The 20,405-nt window shown below is 47.3% G+C and overlaps 1 protein-coding gene across 4 annotated transcripts; it reads left to right on the top strand.

Annotated features, from left to right (window-relative positions):
- The first annotated feature begins 2,023 nt into the window (after positions 1-2,023).
- SIAH1 (siah E3 ubiquitin protein ligase 1) lies at positions 2,024-19,621 on the top strand. Of its 4 annotated transcripts, XM_083163844.1 has the most exons (4): positions 2,024-2,254; positions 9,430-9,546; positions 12,909-12,981; positions 18,251-19,621. In XM_083163844.1, exon 4 carries the CDS (start codon positions 18,253-18,255, stop codon positions 19,099-19,101), a length of 849 nt encoding a protein of 282 aa, XP_083019970.1. In that variant the 5' UTR covers positions 2,024-2,254; positions 9,430-9,546; positions 12,909-12,981; positions 18,251-18,252; the 3' UTR covers positions 19,102-19,621. The 4 variants fall into 4 exon arrangements, with proteins under 4 accessions (XP_083019970.1, XP_083019969.1, XP_083019971.1 ...); XM_083163843.1 differs by lacking the exon at positions 9,430-9,546; XM_083163845.1 differs by lacking the exons at positions 9,430-9,546; positions 12,909-12,981.
- Positions 19,622-20,405: the final 784 nt, after the last annotated feature.

Below are 20,405 nucleotides of genomic sequence, written 5' to 3' on the forward strand. Positions count from 1 at the left end.
GACCACTCCGCTCTGCACAAGATCTGCGTCTCTCTTCTGCACGGATCACCAGCTCCCATTCACTATTACAGGACTTTCATCTGGCTGCTCCCATCCTATGGAATGCCCTTCCACGCATAATAAGACCCTCCAAACTTTGAAGCGTTCCCTGAAAACTCACCTGTTCAGGCAAGCCTATCATATTTAAGTTCTACACGCATAACCCTCTGAGGCACTTACGTATTATATAGCTTTTCTTCTGGACTTGTAACTTGGTGGGACTGCTTTGCTATTACTGATGCCTGTCCTTGTGTTTCCCTCCTATATCCCTATAGATTGTAAGCTTGCAGCAGGGCCCTCTAACCCCCAAGTCTGTCTGTTGTTACCCAGTTTGTTTTATCTCTGTTTACAATTGTAAAGCGCAACAGAATCTGGTGCGCTATATAAGAAACTGTAAATAAATAAATAATTAGTGTGTACTAACTATGGGCCTGATTTAGGGATCATTGATGGTTTGTGGCCAATGTTTAATACTTTTGTCATTGATGGGGGAGAACCAGGTGGTTTCCCTCCATCGATGGCACAGCAAAACCGATGTCGTTTTTTTTTCCAATTCATAGCTCTGCCCCCCAACATCCCAGAAGCCCCACAGTCTGATTGGCCATCCCTAGCCTGATTCAGAGTTGATTGCAAAAGCAAAATCTGGTACTTGTGTAGTTTCACGGCGCCAGCATGGCGCCGTGCGTCTGAGTCCCCTTGCGGGGCTCGCTTCGCTTGCCCGCGCTGCGGGCTCGGTGGCTTGCCACGCTATCTGAAATCAACTCCATGCCAACGTGGATAGTGGGGGTATGAACTATCCACGTTGGCATGGAGTTAAGTTACTTTATTTTAGAAAGTTTGGCGAGCGTACCCAAACCGCCATGCTGGCGCCGTGAAACTACACAAGAACCCAAAATCTCATACCTCCCAACTGTCCCGCTAAACGCGGAAACTTCCTGATTTTTGGGGACGTTCCTACGTCCAGCAGTGTCCCACCAGGAGGGACACAATGCTCTGTTTCTGGACTTTTCTGTTCATGTATGATTGCCATCACCTGTTGTGAAACACCTTTCTTATTAGTAAACCTGTTGAAAACAGGTGATAGCAATCATAAATGAAGAAGAAAAGCAGCCCATACACGTCCCGATGCGGGCGTGCGTTGTGGGCTTCAATAGCACGGATCACATTGCATTGCATGTGCATCCGTTGTGCATGCAATGCAATGCGATGAAACCTAAGTACAAAAAGTATGTGCAAGCACATACTTTTTGTACTGTGCGACGAGGTGCCGCGGGAGCGCGCACCTCAAAGCACAGAACGGACAGCCCGGCATCGCAGCGTGTATGGGTTGCTTATGCATAGCTCCCAACTTTTGATGATCCTGCGGCGGGACCCAGCTGATGCGCACCGGAAATGGGGCGTGGCCTATACTCGCGGCTCCCCCACGCCCCCATTTTGCCACTATGGGGGCATGACCCAGAGGCTCTGTGAGCCTCTAGCCATGCCCCCAGCCCCCTGGCTACGGGAATAGACGCTGTGCGCATGCGCACAGCATTTATTCCCAGCTGCTTAGCAGACGACAGGGGGGACTCCCAACAGCCCCCCCTCACCGCGGGACACTACCGCCCGTGGGTGGGACAGCGGGACAGGCCCTGATAATCGGGACTGTCCTGCTGAAATCGTGACTGTTGGGAGGTATGCTTATGTCTATGAGCAGAGCATTTTGTCCCTCCTGGAGACGGTCATGTCGTTTTTTTTTTCCAATGCATAGCTCTGCCCAACATCCCAGAAGCCGCTGCGATAGTCAGCTGACCATTCCCTATTAATAGGTTCTATTTATTACTTCTTCTAATAGAGCCGCGGCAATTAGGGTCGAGGAAGGCGGGAAAAATCACGCTGAGGAAAACGGGGCGTTGCCGGCGTGCCACTGGTGGTAGGGTAAGGGGGCGGTGTCTCCTCCTTACGTCTGAAGCCGTGCGCGCCCCCGCTCTGTTGCCGTCCGCCGCGCTCGTTCCCACCCCCTCCCGTTCCCGGCTTCGCGCACGCGCAGTTTATGTTTTGTGTGTGGTTTTTTTTTTTTCCTTCCTCCCTCTGGGGCTGAGGGGCGGCCGCGCGCTGGGCACGGTAACGGCTGGGAGAGCTCTGACCGGGGGGAGGAGGAGGTGGTGGCGGCGGAGGAGGCGGAGCATAGCGGGCATTCACCTCACAGGAGCACCGCGGCGGGGGCCGAGCAGAGGTGAGTCGCTCGGTGGCTGCTGGGGGAGGGGTACGAGAGAGGCCTCACACCCTCTGTGTAAATGTGATGTCAGACTAGGACACCCCCACACCGGCCGCCGCATTGTCTTCCTCAGCCTGCGGCCTAACACCCCCCCTACCCCCGCGATTCCCACTCCAGCCCCCCTCCCACTAATCCCTGGCCTGGCTGTGTGTATATTGTGCCTTGTCCTGTGCATATTTGGTGCCTCATGTACAAGCTACATGTCCTATATGTGGTGACTCCTGTACATGCTACATGTATTGTGTGTTTGCGATTACTCTTGTACGTATTACATGTCCTGTGTGTGTGGTGCCTGCTGTACAAGCTACATGTCCTGTATATATGGTGAAGTATGGGTCAAAGGGTAGACCTAATTTAGGTTGCCAGTCACTACGTCGACATGTGAAAGGTTGATATGAGTTTTTCTGGAATTTTTTTTTGTGTGCCAATGTCGACGTAAGTCGACATGGATACTGTGTAAGTCTACTGCGTCCCTTCACATGGCGAGCATCTAAGGGCACGCTATTCTTACTGTAAGCCCTCTTGGATAGTAAAGTATTGGTGTGTACACACGGTGAGATTCCCTTGCTATTCGACTAGATTTGACTACTATACACAATGTTTGCTATCTCTGTACTATTTACATACAATTCAAATTATCTACATTCGGTATGCACTATATAGTCATTGCGGCCCTGTCTATTTGGGTTTCGATTTGTGCTGTCATGGGAGCGCGCATCGGGATCGCAAGGTAAGAAACCTTTGCGATCTGCATGCGATTTTGACTATATAGTCAAAATCGCATGCAGATCGCAAAGGTTTCTTACCTTGCGATCCCGATGCGCGTGTGTGTGTGTAGTACCTCATGTACATGGTGCATATGACTGTATATGGTGCCTCGTGTATGTGTTGTGTGTGTGTGTGTGCATGTTACATGAATGTGGTGCCTCATAATTATGTGTTATGTCCTGTTTGCATGGCTGATGTCTCCTGTACCCATATTTTTACTTGAGTTATTATATATATTACATGTAACACTACTGCAGTGTGATTGTGCTGTAATAAGGAATAATGTCCATGTATTTCTAATGTAAACAGCGCACCTCATGTATACGAGATGCATTTCCCTGTGAAGGGCAAATCTATATTTACTGGTTTGTTGTCGCTGCCTAAGCGCCTTACGTCCTATTGTATTAAACTGCTATATACATAAAATGCTGATCTGTGCCCGTATAGGGAGCCGCAGACCACTGTCTGCTGCGTATGTGTCCCTGCTGTATTAATCCCCTGTGATGTGTCCCTGTAATACCCGGCTTTGTTGTGCTTTTGCAGAGGGGATGGGGTTTGTGCCAACATGCTGGGGCCCCAGGTGCAGTCCTGCAGGGGTCTTGCAATGTGGGGGCGGGGGTCCTCCCCGACTAATCTATTGTTTGCAGCAGCATGTGGCAGCATGGGGATAACCTCTCGCTGCACAGGACTGGGCCTGGCCACTATGAAGTGTGCAGTTTATGTTCCGTGATGTGCCAGGTCATTGCAATGTATCCGATCTGTGACCGGCCAGTCCATATTACATTTCTCCCACTGTTGCTACAGACTCCTAAATTGTTATTAGTGTTGGGGCTTATCTCCGGGAGCTGGAGCTGAATGGGCTGCCTAGCAGAATGTGATCACGCTGGCCACGGTGCTGGTGTTGTCATGGAAGATAAAAGCATTGTGACAAGCGGTGAAGATTACATCTGAAAGCATGTTTTATCAGCACAGAATGACTTGCTGCATGACTGTATTGTTTCTGTTTAGCAGACAGTGTAATAATTCAGATATGGGATATGTTCTACATAAAGCTTTATCCAGACAGTGCTTAAACGGAAAGGTCCTCCCTGTAGTAATGTCATATACCGATAAGATCACTGAGGCCCTGCTCCGTACAATCACTATGATCTGCGCTGCTGAGCAGTTTAATGAAGAGTGGTGCCAGGGCCAGTGCACAGAGGGACAGGACTGTAATACAGCATATATTCAGCATACTGCTCGATATGATGGGGGCAAAAACAGATATAGCCACACTTATCGGAGCACTGCTTGCCTGGCGAAAGGCACACACCCGCCGCATTTATACACCGAAGTCAGGAGCGACTTACTGCACCAAACGTGGCTATATCTGTACCAGTTTACATATTAAATCCACCTCCCCAACTTATGTCCCACATAGAACATGTTGGTTCATGTTCTATGTGGGTATCATGCCAGTTTCCATGTCAAATAATTAAGTCATGCCTTAAGCCAATTCCAGTGTTGTGGTTTTCCGTGTTCGTCAGGAAAATCTGTGTATGTTACAAGGAATACACTACCCACTATTACAGTGATGGCTAACCTTGACACGCCAGCTGTTGTTGAACTACACATCCCAGCATGCCCTGCATCTGTTTTAGCATGGCCAAAAAGTAAAACTGTAGCAGGACATGCTGGGATGTGTAGTTCAACAACAGCTGGCGTGTCAAGGTTAGCCATCACTGCACTATTAGATCTTAAATGTCACCCTTTATTTCCCACAGCCTCATGGGTTTTTATATGTTTTGAAACTTTGATGCTGGCCATACACACTGCCATACGTGCGTGCGTTCCGTGCTTAACAAGCACGGATCACATTGCATGCAATGCGATGCAATGTGATGAAAACAAAGTACAAAAAGTATGTGCAAGCACATACTTTTGTACTGTGCGATGAGGTGCCGTGGGAGCCGCGGGAGCGCGCACCTCAAAGCACATAACGCACAGCCCGCATCACAGCGTGTATGGGCTGCTTTACTTCTGATATCCTTATTTACTGTAGGAATCTTTGTTATTCCAATTTATTTTTTCCCTTTAATATCAGTGTTTATGGCAGGGGTTCCCAAACTTTTTTGAATCACGGCACCCTAGAGTAACAAAATATTTTGAAGGCACCCCTAGGCCAAATGCTTCTTATCGAGAAATTCAGAAAAAAAGTAAGTGCATTATGTTTATATGTCACAGTTATCTGGTGAGGGACAGGATTTGCTTCTGTTTGTCCACATATATTATGATTGGCATCCACCAGCACTGGTTTTGTCTGGTACATTGACCGTAAATAATATGAATTGATCCTGGTCCACCAACCCAAGGCACCCCTGCAAGTGGTGCCTAGGCACACAGTTTGGGAACCACTGGTTTATGGTCATATATTTTACATACGTCTTCTATGACGGATTTACACCTTGTGGGAATTGCACATCCCAGCATGCCCTGCCTCTGTCTTGTGGTTAGGGTTTACTAAAAATGTTTAGGGAATGCTGGGATGTGTAGTTCCACAGCAGCTGGAATGCTGTAGGTGTCCTGCTACTGCTGTAGGAGATCCAGTTATGTACAGTGCGTCACCTCGTACCAAGCGTACCTAAAGGCCCCCATACACTATGCGATTTTTGGGATGATTTCGGCACTTTGTGCTGATAATCGGGTGAAATCGGCCCAAAATCGCAGGTGTGATATCTGATCCGATCAGATGCACGGTCCCGTGCGCATCGGACCGGATCAGGGAGGTCGGACGGTCAGTACATACGATCACGGCCGACCTCCCTGTATGCATATGCCTGCCCACCTGACAGGCATATGCATGCAGACACCGGGGGAGCAGTGGGGCGGGCAGCGGGTCCCTGAGTGCTAAGCTGGCGGCGCCGGGGAGTGCTGACCTGGCCGGGCGGTGATGATCATAGATATCATCACAGCACGCAGCGGGACGCGCAGTGGCGGGTATTAGATTTTAAAATTCCTGTCAAATGACTGGCCGTTCTCTGGCTGAGCTCTCAGCCAGCCAATCAGAGAATGGCCAGTCATTTGACAGGTATTTTAAAATCTAATACCCGCCACTGCGCGTCCCGTCCCGCAGCGCTGCTGTGCTGATATCTATGATCATCACCGCCCGGCCAGGTCAGCACTCCCCCGCGCCGCCAACTTAGCACTCAGGGACCCGCTGCCCGCCCCACTGCTTCCCCTGATAAGAGCACCGCCGCCCCCATACCCTCACTGCCCGCCCCCCTGCGCCCTGACGTGATAAATCTCAAGCGATTTATCACATGTCAAATTTGGCTCATCAAGTGCCAAATTGTGTGTGAGCCTCCCGGGCGGCTCACAGGAGAATTGGGCCCGACTTGTCCTAAGGACAAGTCGGCCTAATGTATGGGGGCCTTAAGAGCTTCAATTTGTCACCTGCTCTTTCTCTTGCTTAGTTGTACCACTTTCAGACCGCACTCGGGACACGGGTTATTGGGATTCAGTATGAAATCCCGACGCCGGAATGCCGACCGCCGAAATCCCGACAAGGGGGGGACTTGGATCGCCACGCAGCGGCCCGGTGCCTCGCTCCGTCCAGGGGTGTCGTGGACACCCACAGAGGGAGAAAGTGTTGGGATTCTGAACACCGGGATTTTAACTGCATCCCGGTTATTGCCGTGTTTGTGGGGCTTAAACATGGGTCAAGGTGCGGTATGAAAGCGCCACAGCCAGAAAACCCATGTTGAGCAACACGGCCTTTCAACCCTGGTCTTTACCAGGGTTGAACACGGCTCTAACACGTGTTTCTGTGCGGTCAGAAAGGCCCCGACCCGTGTCATCTGACAATACTGTTTGTGAAATGCTGCTATTGGCGGATTCCTGTGAGACCAGCAGTCTGACCCCGGAAAAACATAGGCAGCATGGGCACCATTCCAGCCTGCGTTCCACACTTTTACAGCCTGCTGTTACAGACTTGTCCAGCCTGTGTACCACGCTGATACAGCCTGCAATATGTCCTCTGCTGCAATGCTGTGAACAATCTCCGCCCCTCACTTTTATTTCCTTTTGTGACATCATTATTTTGAGCCATAAAAAAAGAGTCCATTTGGTACTTATATGTTAATTGGGAACCCACTATAGTTAGTACGCTCATACCCCCACTATCCATCTCTACACGGAGTTGATTTTATATAGTGTGGCGAGCGCAGCGAGCCACTGAGCCCGAAGCGTGGCGAGTAGATGCGGAAAACTAAGCAAATAGCTTAGTGGGCGCCCAACTAACATATATGTCCCATCCATTTTTAATGACATGCATAGGTTTCCCATGCCTGACACGGGTTCAGTGTGTAAGCACCAATCCTAGGAAAACCCAGGTTGAAGTGCAGTGTGAAATGGGTAATTTAAGAGTCTGACACGGCTTGCCGCAAGGACAAACCAGTGTTCAAAATGCAGGGTTGGACACAGGTTTGCGGTCTGAAAGTAGTGTTAGTTGACTGAGAGCTAGAGGCAGCATCCATCCTTTCCTGTGCTGAACCACTTGAGCTACCTCTGGGAATAAACACAATACAGGGTACTTGTTTCCTATCTGGGCGCCCAGGTTTTCTACGTACGGCACCGTAATGAAATCGGATCTCATCGCATCGTACACATACACGATATTGAACGATGCGATCCGATTCGATTTCCCATAGGAAACAATGTGAAATGGCTCAATTTAGCCAAATTATCATAGGAACAATAGTAAATGGGCCAAAAACACCCCTGAACATTGAAATGTCCCCCCAAAAGTAGTTGACGCCACCCCGCCATCAACGTGAACCCGAAGCGTGGCGAGCGCAGCGAGCCCGCGAGGGGCGGCGGTACGCGTCCTCCGACCTTTTCATGCCCTACTATCCACTAGGGCGTGGAGTGAGAATAGAATAGTGTGGCGAGCGCAGCGAGCCCGAAGCGTGGCGAGCCCCGCGAGGGGACGCGGATACCTTCACAGTTATACGCGTTCCTTTTGCGGGCTTCCCAGGTGTCCATGGCGACGCGGACACCTGGGAAGCCCGCCAAGGGACGCGTTTACCTGTGAAGGTATCCGCGTCCCCTCGCGGGGCTCGCTGCGCTCGCCACGCTTCGGGCTCGGTGGCTCGCTGCGCTCGCCACACTATTCTATTCTCACTCCACGCCCTAGTGGATAGTAGGGCATGAAAAGGTCGGAGGACGTGTACCGCCGCCCCTCGCGGGCTCGCTGCGCTCGCCACGCTTCGGGTTCACGTTGATGGCGGGGGGACGTTCCACTGCTCTGTGGGTTTTTTGGGGGTTTGTGGCCCATTTACCATTCTTCCCTATGCTGATTTGGGTAAATTGATCCATTTAACATTGTTTCCTATGGGAAATCGCATCGCATCGTTCAATATCGTGTATGTGTACGATGCGATGCGATCAGATTTCTCTACGGAGAATAGCATGGTGCGCAATTAACTTAGCGGGCGCCCAGATAGGAAACAAGTACCCAATACAGACAGAAAAGCTGTGCAGGTGGCCGGGGCTGGCCGTGTTGCATCACAAGCTGCTCCCCAGACGTTTTGTTGAGTCAGTAAGTCACTGGCGTTTCCATAATTATAATATCGATCTGGGGAAGCTTCTCTAATATGGTCTATGCTGTCATTAAATCCTACTGGTGATGTTAGTACCTGTGTTATGTTGGTTATCTTCAGATTTTCAGTTTAGTGATACATTGTGTACATAAGTAATTTGTCCTCTGGTGGAACGCCTGGTGTTGCTTGTATGTGACTAGCTGGTACAGTACCACATGCTTGACACAAGGTTCCCATCAGGAGTGGGCTACTTTATGGAGAATTGGGATGAAATTAAACCTTTTATGTTGAATTGAATGAATGGCATGCATGCTTATAGTTGTAGTGGGTTCAAGGGCTGCCATTGCTAAATGAGCCAAGAGGCTTATGGGGGACTTGGACCCAGGTTGTAAAGTTGAATACCAATTTATTTATTGCCCAGCCTGAAGTATGTGTCAATACAGTATCCATGTGTAGTGGATGTTCTAATGGTAAGGGGCACATAATGAACTGGACAGCACTGTAATGTATCCAAATATAAATTGGAGATACTGTCTACGATGTGATGACTTGTACACTAGGGGTCTACAATGGTCCATAAAATAAACTTGGGAGCTACTATCACTGAGAAATCTAGGGCACAATTATGGGGCATATAATACCTGCTGCAGAGCGGTGTCTCAAGAACCATTCGAACAGGGGTCCCTTCAATATGCTGCTATAGGGTCCACAAAGTTCTGGTAGTCATGTAGAATTAATAGTTGTTCTGGTACTCCACAATGATGTGCATTTTCCTTCGTGTCATAGGGCATCGCCATGATTGTCTGCTGTGCACATATCAGGAGATTACGGTAGTTCCACCTCTATTCCTTCTATTGCATAGTGATGCAAGCCCCAAGGAACTCTTGAGGAGGCCCTAAAATGGTAATAAAACAGTATAGAATGCTAATTAGCGAATTTGTAAATCTAGTGACTATCAGCCCGTCTCAATTGAAGATTAGTGAAAACCGCAGACTGGAAGGTACTCCGCTGTTCTGGGATTTGCAAATGGATCTGCAATGCATTTGCAATTGTGTAGGAGGCTTCTTTCTGTCTGGGTGGCGGCTTTCTGCTCGCCGTCATTGGCTTATAAGCAAAAGCATAGCTTTCATTTGCATAGTGTGGTTAAACCATCTTTGCTCTATAGGACTCTGGGGAAGATTTATTAAGTGATCAAGTGGCTGGTACTTTAGCACTGGCCAATCAGCTCCTAACTGTCATTACAGGCCAGGTTTGAAAAATGAAAGAAGCTGATTGGCTGCTGCATTCTCACCAGCCACTTTAATGGCCCATATACACTGGGCAGCTTTGAGCTGAAAGCGGCTCACTTTTACCATTTGAGCTGCTTTTCAGCTCAAAAGCCACCCAGTGTGTATGGTCTGGGACATTGCTGGCCTAGCCGCTCTTCTGCTAGTATTACCAGCAGATGAGCGGCAGAGTGGATGGCTTGACATAGCGTCCTGTTATGGAAAGTCCTCTACCCTCTGGAAAATCGCCCAAAACGCTCAGTCTGTACTCACTCAGTGTTTTTCATCCCAGCGATATTTCCCCATAATCGGGGAAATACACGATGGGCAAAAATGCTCAATGTGTATGGACCATACTGATTAAATCCACCCCTTTCTGAATTACAGAGTGATGGACAATATTAGTGTTGCAATAGCAGGACCTTAACATTCCAACTCAGCCACAGCAATGATTCTGCTCTCGAGCACTGTGGCTACAAGCCCGATATGGTGCAGGTAATGTGAGCGGTGCAGGGATTTTTACCCACCCATAAACGGAGCCTACTTTACCAGAATTTAGGAACAGTTGTTGCCCCTGGATCATTCACCTTCAGCTTGTATTACCTCTGTGCAGTGGGCCATTGTGGGAAAGGATTACTACAACCTACATGGAGCAGTCTGGGAAGTTTGGGTTTGCTGATGAACCAGGACAAGCAGATGTAACTGTTTGGAACAGATGTCCTTTCTTCCAGCCCAGAAGTGCCAAACTTGGAGAGACAAATGGTCTCTACTAATGCAGCACTGCAATCTTAGCACCCTTGGAGAGGGAGAGCCCTAGGCAACAGGAAGTACATCAAACTCCTGATCAAAGGAGTTCCTGGATAATGGAAGGTCCATTTGTGGGTCACTGAGGCTGGTTACTTTATCTGGAAGTGCTTATGATGAACCTGGAGAGGAAGACCCTACCTTTCACCCACACTCTTTTCACAGAGGGTTACTGTTGGAGTGAAATATTGTCCTCAGGAGACCAGAATCATAAGATACGTCATGAATTTCAGAGACTCACACGGCTGGCATACAAAGTGTTAATTCTAGCACCCTGCATCTTCCAAAACCTGTGCAGTTCCTCTTCCCTGCCTGGGTTCTCGATTTGCTGTGGTGCTTCTAGCACAGTGTGGTCTGTATTTCAGCACTCATTTGCTGACCAGACCTGTGCTAGAAGCACCTCAGCAAAGAGAGACATTGGAGTAGGAACTGCTTGGGTTTTTGAAGCTGCAAGGTGCTAGAGTAAAGGCTACATACCTAACAATCAGGGAGACGCGTGGTGTCCTATCCGCTGGTCTATGCTCCTTTCACAACTCTAACCTATATGAATAATAAAGCAGCTATGAGGAGAAGTGGTCATTGCTGTAGTACCCAGTGGGCCCGACATGCGTGGCAGCAGGAATATAACTTGGCTTTTTCCTTTCACGGCCTGATGGTGTATTAAGGCGTAGCAGCTGACTGGTACAGATCACAAGGAAATATATTCTACTGAACCTCATGAGAGTACACCGCTTGTATAATCTTGCTGAAACAGAGATGACCTAAATCCCCGTCTTGTGCACATAGGACGTTATTCTGCCAGATAGTAATGCAGGTCCAGGTTTTTTTTTGTTTTAAGCAAATAATTTTGGTCTCTAGTGGGTGTTGCTGCCTCCGTAATACTTTCCCTTTCTTTTTCAAATATGTCCTTCACGTGTGTTTGGCGAAGCACCCCACCTCATATAATTTAATAAATGAGTAACTACTCTCAGGCTGTATAATGGGAAAACCGGGTCAGCCACTGCTTTCTGTTTGCAAATCTCGGTAATGTGTGAGGTGCGTGCGTCTATAGTTACCTGTAGGTGAGATAACGTTGCTATTCTTAGGAACTCTACCTCCCAGATGCTAAAAACTGCTTCTTACTGGAAGATTTGGACAGAATGACCTTTTTATAATGATTAGTAGTAAAGGAGTATTTTATTTTTATTCTATAGATTTTTTTAAATGATTATTTACATATGTATGTAAGCTCTCCTGTTAACCATGGCAGCGCTGATGGGAGGTTTCACAAGCAGCGTAGACATCTGTGGTTTTGTAAAACCAATATTGGTTTCAGGAGCAGACTAAGGCTGTGTGCGCCAGCTGTTTATGTTATTCCATGTCATACAAGGATTACCTCATTCAGACTTATTTACCCATAACCTGTGTTGTTAGGCTTATTTGCTAATTATTTGCATTTCAACGAAGCAGACTGTTCAGCACGGTATATTGACAGCGGTGTGGGAAATAAGTGAATCTACTTTGTGGAATTTTTCATCTTCATTCTCTCAAGAATCAAATCCATTTGTATTTCTGGGTACACATTGGAGAAATTCGGCTGCTGCTCCGATCGAGCGCCCATTACGTCTGACGCCCCATAAAGCACAGCTGTCTCTCTCGATGTATTTAGGATAGGAGGTTTTTTTTTTTTTTGTTAAATATTTTTTATAGATTTTGCATAATGGCATAAAGTTGCATGGCTGGGCTAGGTCCCAAAATCTGTGACAGTGCTGTTTGCCGATAGGTGTATTTGTAGATAGATAAAATTAGCAGCACTCTAGAAAGTAAAGGGCCCCCCCACATAGGGAGATGATGCTGTGCAGTCCTGAGCAATGTAGATCACTCTGCACATAGGCGCTGTGTCAGTGCTGAACAAACTGTTGGGGTCCGAACACTGGCCCTGACCTGCGATTAACTAGATTTATCCAGCATGCTGGATAGTAATCGCCAGGCAATAGCGATGCGCTATGGCTCCTTCACACAGAGCGATGTAGGGGCATGTTCTAAGCAATCTGGTCAGATCACTTAGAAAACGCCCTGAAATCTCTCTGTGTAGACCCCTATAGGCTTATGTTATTCGCCTCGCTTGTATAAAGGCTGCGCTTGGCAATAGGGGGGGGGGGGGGGTGTAATATACAGGTTTATTGTCAATCAAAAGTGGTGTCTCAATTTTTGCAGATGAGCCAACCTACAGAAGGTAGTAACTGACATAGTGATCTCCACAAAAGGACTGCACTGGGGCCACTGTTAGGTAAGAAATTGTTATTGTGTATATGTATCATTAGCACAAAATCACATGCTGTAGTGTATACTCTGCTTAAGGATCTAATCTTTCTGTAACCATTTGCAATAGCCGTTCGGTTGGCTTTTGCTAAACAAATAATTGTGTTATAAAGTATCCGTTGGCAGCTATACAATGTCTGCTACATGTGTGGAAGCTCTGGTTTACCAGCAGATACCAAGTGAACATGCTGCTTATGCAATAGTAACAGAGGCTTTGAGTTGGACCAGCACTCATGGAGAGTACATGTCTGCTCCCCAGAGATTGTCACCTCACTAATGTCACTAGTTCCTAGTAAACTGCTAGGATGTATTCTTGTGTACACATGGGGTCAATATGCCGTGCTATGCGCGTCCCGATACGATCAGATCGTTTGGGGACTCGCATGGAGTGGCACAATTTAGACTATATAGTCTTGGCTGCCCTCTCTCTTTGGCTGCCGATTTTCGCTCGCAAGCCCTTAAAAAGCATGCGAAATGGCTTCCGATGTTCACTATATCTGCAACATCGGAAGCCATATCTGCCCATTTGTACACACTATAACTCCTAATGAGTGGGTAGGCAGCATTTTCTTGGTGATGTCACAGGCTCCTTGTGTGTGAGATTCCTTCATTCTCAGTGATGTCACTGGCTCTTAGTGTAGTAACTGGGTGTAAACATGTATCACCTCACTTTCAGAACATACATGTACGTGAGAATTGTATTTTCATTGGATATGATGCTAACTGCTTAGCTATATTGTCCTATACTGTGAAATGTAGTGTGGGAGAGGTAATACTCCACTTTGGCTTAAGCTAGTATACATTGGAGCGATTAGTGATTACTGACTGGAGGGACAACTTCCCTTGAGCCTGATTGCTGGTGTGAAATTGCGATGGCCTTTATCATTGTACATCAGGTTGTATAGGAGTGCATGCGTATCACATGTATACACGAGGAGACGTGGAAGGTTTGTTAAAAAACAACAAATAGCCCCGATGTCAGACGAGGTTGAAGTTGGCTTCTTCGTGATCCAGCTTCTTATTCAGAAAATGTTAATATTAAAACCATTAAATTAAGCAGGATCATTAAATTATTATTGTACAAACACAATATCCATGACACAAATCACAATTGTATTTTGCCTGTGCCAATGCAATATTAGTCATACAATAGGCTGGCGAAGGGGCATGGGTCCCAGATTTCATCATTTTGAATAATTAGCCGTTGCCCTGCAAGGGTTACACAGCGTTGGTGAAAAAATATTACACTTTAAACCCATACAGGAGGGGTCACTTACATATGACCCAGCTGCAAATGACTTTGACCAACAAGGATTTGGGCAGACATAGGGCACTAAATGGGCACAGGTACCAGATTTAATCTTAAGTAGCCGTGTCCTGAATGAAATTGCAAGTAGGTCATATGTAAGTGGCCCCCCTGTTTGGGTTAAAAGTGTCATATTTTTTTGACCAACTCTTGTTAAACCTTGCAGGACACCAGCTGCTTATTTAAAAATGATGACATCTGGGACCTATGCCCCTTTTCCAGCCTATTTCATGACCAATATGGCTTTAACTGTGTACTCCTAACGGGTACTCCTGTTTCCTCCCACAATCCAAAAAATATACTGGTAGGCTAATTGGCTACAAAACAAAATTAACCCTAGAATGTCTGTGTGTGCGTGTACATGTGGTAGGGAATATAGACTGTAAGATCCACTGGGGCAGGGACTGATGTGAATGTTCAACTATTCTCTGTGCAGCGCTACGGAATATGTGTGCGCTATGTAAGAAACTGTTAATAAATAAATCAATAATATCGCACAGGCAAAATACAATTGAGATTTGTGTCATGGATATTGTGTTTGTACAATAATAATTTAATGATCATGCTTAATTTAATTGTTTTATTAACCTTTTCTGAATAAGAAGCCAACTTTAGCCTCGTCAATGTCACTCCAATTATTTGTTTATGGTAAGTAACGTTGTGCTGTCGGTGGCACAGGGAAGCGGGGATCTGGACTGGTGCACAGTACCTCATGCCCAGTGTCCCCTGGAGGGGCTGCTATTTATTTACAGTTTCTTATAGTAGACAGTGATAAAACAAACTGGGTAACAACAGATAGACTTGGAGGTAGGAGAGCCCTGCTGCAAGCTTACAATCTACAGCTGCTATATGTACTGCAATGGTTGTACTGGGATAATTACATTGGTGGCTCCGGGGTTTCCAGGCTGTGTATAATGTGATACACGGAGTCTGTGCATGAGTGCATCTGATGTAGTGCTATCCGGGCACAGTGGAAGGAGAGGTAGCTGGCAGTGTTCATGTTGCGTTTTGCAGCAGTCGGATCACTGGCTCCCAATGCACGGTGCGACCGACTATCTGTGACTACCGATCACATCGTTTTGTGGCCCTGGAAGGAGGGAAGAGGGCAAACAGTGGCTATGAGTATCCAGGCAGCGGCAGCCCCAATGGCTTAAGAGCATCTGAGAGCTCCTGCTGCAGGGCTCTGTGTCTGGCGCAGAATAGCAGCAGGGAAGGGGGGAGGGTGTCGCAGGAAGACGTCACACGTCGGACTGATGCTTCGGCCAGTTAGCTGAAGGCAGGAGCCGGGTGGAACGCGGAGGGGAGGGCACGGCGCATGCGCCTCACGATGCGGGTGTGGTCGGTGCTGGGATCTGAGCTGCAGTGAGAGTCCCGGGGAAGCAGCAGGGACGGAGCGGCCGTAGTGTCTGCTTACTGCACGGATCGGGCTACGTTGGCGGCCAATGTGTGTGTGCCTACTGCCGAGGCTTCACCCCGCGATCCGATATGAACTGTCCAACCCATGACTGGCAAAGCCACCCACAGCGTGCTCTACTCGTGGAAAGGGGTGCTCCTCACTTGCATATCCGGGGGTGACCCCAGGAGGAGGAAAGGTAACCATGCACCAAGGGTGGGGGGGTGCTGCGTGTCTGTGCGTGTGTGTATATAGGGATATCGTGTACCAAGGGGTGCTCACCTGCCTGTATGGGGGTGACCCCACGAGGAAAGGTAACCGTGTGTGTGTATGTATATGTATGTATGTGTGTGTGTGTGTGTGTACTAAGGGGTTCTCATCAGTTGCCTGTCCGGGGGTGACCCCAGGAGGAATAAAGGTAACCATGCACCAGGGGAGGGGGTGATGTGTGTGTGTGTGTGTGTGTGTGTGTGTGTAGGGATATTCTGTACTAAGGGGTGCTCACCTGCCCGTCTGGGGGTGAACCCGCACAAGGGGAGGAGGGGGTGTGTGTGTATGTGTATGTATATATGTGTGTGTATATATATATATTTTATGGATATCCTGTACTAAAGGGTGCTTACCGGTCAGTCTGCGGGTGACCCCAGGAGGAGAAGTAACAATGTACCAGGGGAGGGGGTGCTGCGTGCGTGTGTGTAGGGATAACTGTCCTGTACTAAGTGATGCTTCTCACCTACCTGTATGGGGGTGACCTCAGGAAGAGGAAAGGGTAAGAAGGCATCATAACCAGTCGTGGTCTTTAAACTCTTCACAAAGCCACGTACATGGGACTGTGTGTGTGTACTGTATTTACTTGGGAGACAGGGCTATGCATCCTGGGCTATTCACTCTCCATTGTCAAAAAATCATGTATTTGGCAGCATATCACAAAAGAATTTCTATACAGGAAGGAAAGGGTGGGGAGTCAGAGGGGGCTAAGCTTGTACAAGTGCTAAAGTCTTCGGTTGTCCTAATTGCACTGATGTGTCAGGGCTGCATGTTGTCTTCTGGTCTGTTTAAGGGTTCTGTGGACAACTGCAAATACTACTTGTCTTGTGTGTGTGTGTTCACGTTAGTCTCCCGCCCACTCTTGGCCACCTTAAATGGGTGATGGTTACATTGGTGACCCTCTGTAGCCTTTCAGACATTCTGGTGGTTTTAGTGACCTAGGTGAGAAAGTAGCGAGGGACTTCTCCCACATCTGTGTATATGTACAGTATGTTCCACATTACCTGGCGTGATGTGCCAGCCTCAGGAGTTATGCCTGGCATTACATGGAGAGCTTGTTACTGTTGTGTCCTGTATTCGCACCTCGCTCTGTGGCAGGTTTCCAGTAGTTGTATCTCTTACTGGTGTGTACTGATAACGGAGTGTTTGCGTCCGCCTGGGTTCCTGGATGACTCCTGCCCTGAGTGTGCGGAGATCTCTGGGGCTGTCAGAACGCTTGGTGAAAGTGCAAGCAGAATTTGCGGGGCCTGTATACGAGCGCTTCATATCGAGCCTGGACTCCAGATATGTGGAGAGTAACCTTACCCTGTGCTCTCAAGGCTATTTATAGAAACTTCTCAAAGCTCACTGCAAGAGAATCTGGTGTACGTACAGTCCCGAGCCTCTGCATCGCTGTGGTAATTATGTAATGGTCGGCAGGCAGCTTTCCTGTTACTGCTGGCTGAGGACATTCTTATTTGTTCCTTTGTAAGGAAGAAGCTGCTTTTCTGCACATATCATTTCAGACAATAACTATGGTTTCACCTGGATTGTGTTTTTTGTTTGTAGACTGGTTGGTGTATTCTACACCTAAGGTGCATACAAATTGGCTGATGTTGCTCAACGTGTATGGACAGCGATAATGGGGCAAATAGCTGGGCTGTGCATACACAGTGAGCGATTTTCACCCATTTTAGTTTAGTTTTTTTCCCCCGGGGGTGGACGACTTTCCATAGCAGGGCGCTACGCAAAGCCATCCACCCAATTGCTCATCTGCTAGTAATGATGCGGGAGTGGGCATCATCACTGCCCCGCACACACTTGGGCGGCTTTCGAGCTGAAAGCAACTCAAGCGACAAAACTGAGCTGCTTTCATCTCAAAATTGCCCAGTGTGTATGGACCTTAAGTGCGATGACTTTCCTTAGTTATAGGAGAGAAATGTAGAGCACTGTTACAGGCAACTGTTACATAACACAGCACAGCAGAAGCTGACGCTCTTCCATAAGGCCCTATAGCTTGTCTAAAGAGCTCAGCGCTCTATCCTGGGACCCTAGTGTCTTGCGCCTGCGGAGACCAGCATTGTTCCCTGTGTCTGCAATGCCTAGTTCGTTTCTCTAGGATCCCGATGCTTGTGTCTGCAGAGCCTAGCACCTTTCTAGCATCTTTTACCTGAAGTGGAAAGTTCTTGCATGCGTTTATGCCTTGTGTGCTGTATAGTTAACATTTTATCAGCGTTGACCTCGCTGTCTGTCTTTTTCCCTGAAAGCTAATTTATTTTATTTGTGTTCCAGAAATGAGCCGCCAGACTGCTGCAGCCATCCCAACCGGTACTTCAAAGTGTCCACCTTCCCAGCGGGTGCCAGCTCTGACTGGAACAACGGCTTCAAACAATGACTTGGCGAGCCTCTTCGAATGCCCCGTGTGCTTTGACTATGTCTTACCACCTATTCTTCAATGTCAGAGCGGGCACCTCGTGTGCAGCAACTGCCGCCCAAAACTCACATGTTGCCCAACCTGCAGGGGACCTCTGGGATCCATCCGGAACCTGGCAATGGAAAAAGTTGCCAACTCCGTCCTTTTTCCCTGCAAATACGCTTCTTCCGGTTGCGAGGTCACTTTGCCGCACACCGAGAAAGCAGACCACGAGGAGCTGTGCGAGTTCCGACCGTACTCCTGTCCCTGCCCAGGGGCATCTTGTAAATGGCAAGGGTCCTTGGATGCGGTGATGCCACACCTCATGCACCAACACAAATCCATAACTACATTACAAGGGGAGGATATAGTGTTTCTTGCCACAGACATTAACCTTCCCGGAGCTGTGGATTGGGTCATGATGCAGTCTTGTTTTGGGTTTCATTTTATGCTGGTCTTGGAGAAACAGGAAAAGTACGACGGTCACCAACAATTCTTTGCGATTGTACAGCTTATAGGGACACGCAAGCAGGCTGAGAACTTTGCCTACCGGCTAGAGCTAAATGGTCACCGGCGACGATTGACTTGGGAAGCGACTCCTCGCTCTATTCACGAGGGCATTGCAACCGCCATTATGAACAGCGACTGTCTGGTGTTTGACACGAGCATTGCACAGCTCTTCGCAGAAAACGGCAATTTAGGGATAAATGTTACAATCTCCATGTGTTAGAAAGGCAATGGCAGACCTCCAGGCCAGTGTTGAAAAGGCTTTTTCGCTTTATATTTCACATATTACAGTTACTATGGACCTATCGCAGCTCGTCGTAGACTGGGGCTTGGATGCGTGGCCAGTAACTAGAAGTACAGGAAACCGCTGCATGTAAAACGGAAACACTAATATTTAAAAAAATAAAAATCAACCACTGAAAAAATAAACGTATAGACCCTGTACTTGGGCATTTTTTTTATAAATATATATATATATATATATTATTCAAAAAAGTTTGAAGAGGAAAAAAAAAGTAAAATAACCCTGAATTAATTTGTGTTGGTAGGTTGTACAGTGTAATACTGTCTGTTTCCTTTCCCTTTTTTTGATGGACAAGCCATTCTGCGTGGCCCTGTGGCTGCTGCGTTCCTCATCTGTACGTCACTATATAGGATTGCTGCTGTTTGTGTACATTTTCTGTGTATTGCTCATTTTTATTCACTTTTTAGTTTTTCATTCAATAAATTTGACTTTTCCTTAATTAAGTACATATTTAAAGAAATAAGACCACACACAGTAATAAAAAAATTATATATATATATATATATATATATATATATATATATATATATATATACACACACACATTTTTTACATTTACACACACATACATAGCTTTTTTTATTATTAATATCAACAGAAATATACACACACAGAAGTGTTTTTGTTTTGTATGATTATTCCCAGCATTTCAGTTTTTGGAATGAGAAATGTTTCCATTATCACTCACAGGTTCCCTAACAAATCCCTGTTTTTATTGTTGTGGAATATACTAACTTTGAACTGGCCAAGCGCTTAAGTCTCCGTCGAGGGACCTATCTTTTTTTTTTTTTTTTTTACTTTAGTGGCTGTCACCTTGGGCTTTGAACCTGATTACCTGATTGGTTAGGAATTGGTGATGTCACTGTTTCCTAATGAACTGATTGGTCACACTCCCATTTGGCTGAGTTCAGTCTACGTGGTGGCTGCCCTATCTGTGTAGGCCAGTGGTGTCACTCTTGGCCTGTCAGCTGTTGTGAAACTACACATCCCAGCATGACCCGACAGACTTTATATAATGGATTGCTAAAATTAGGCCAGGGCATGCTGGGACATGTAGTTTCACAACAGCTGGAGGGCCATGAGTTTGACACCACTGGTGTCGGCTATGGGCAGATTACCTGTCTGAAGATTAAGCCTTTCTATTATAAAAAGACCAGATAACTTTGTCCTGCGGATGAGAGTGTATGTCCTGTCCCCCCCGTCGGTTTCCGATGGTTAGAGAG

Source organism: Crinia signifera, chromosome 11 (genome assembly GCF_055691185.1).
Source record: "Crinia signifera chromosome 11, ASM5569118v1, whole genome shotgun sequence".
In the NCBI taxonomy this organism is placed as follows: domain Eukaryota; kingdom Metazoa; phylum Chordata; class Amphibia; order Anura; family Myobatrachidae; genus Crinia; species Crinia signifera.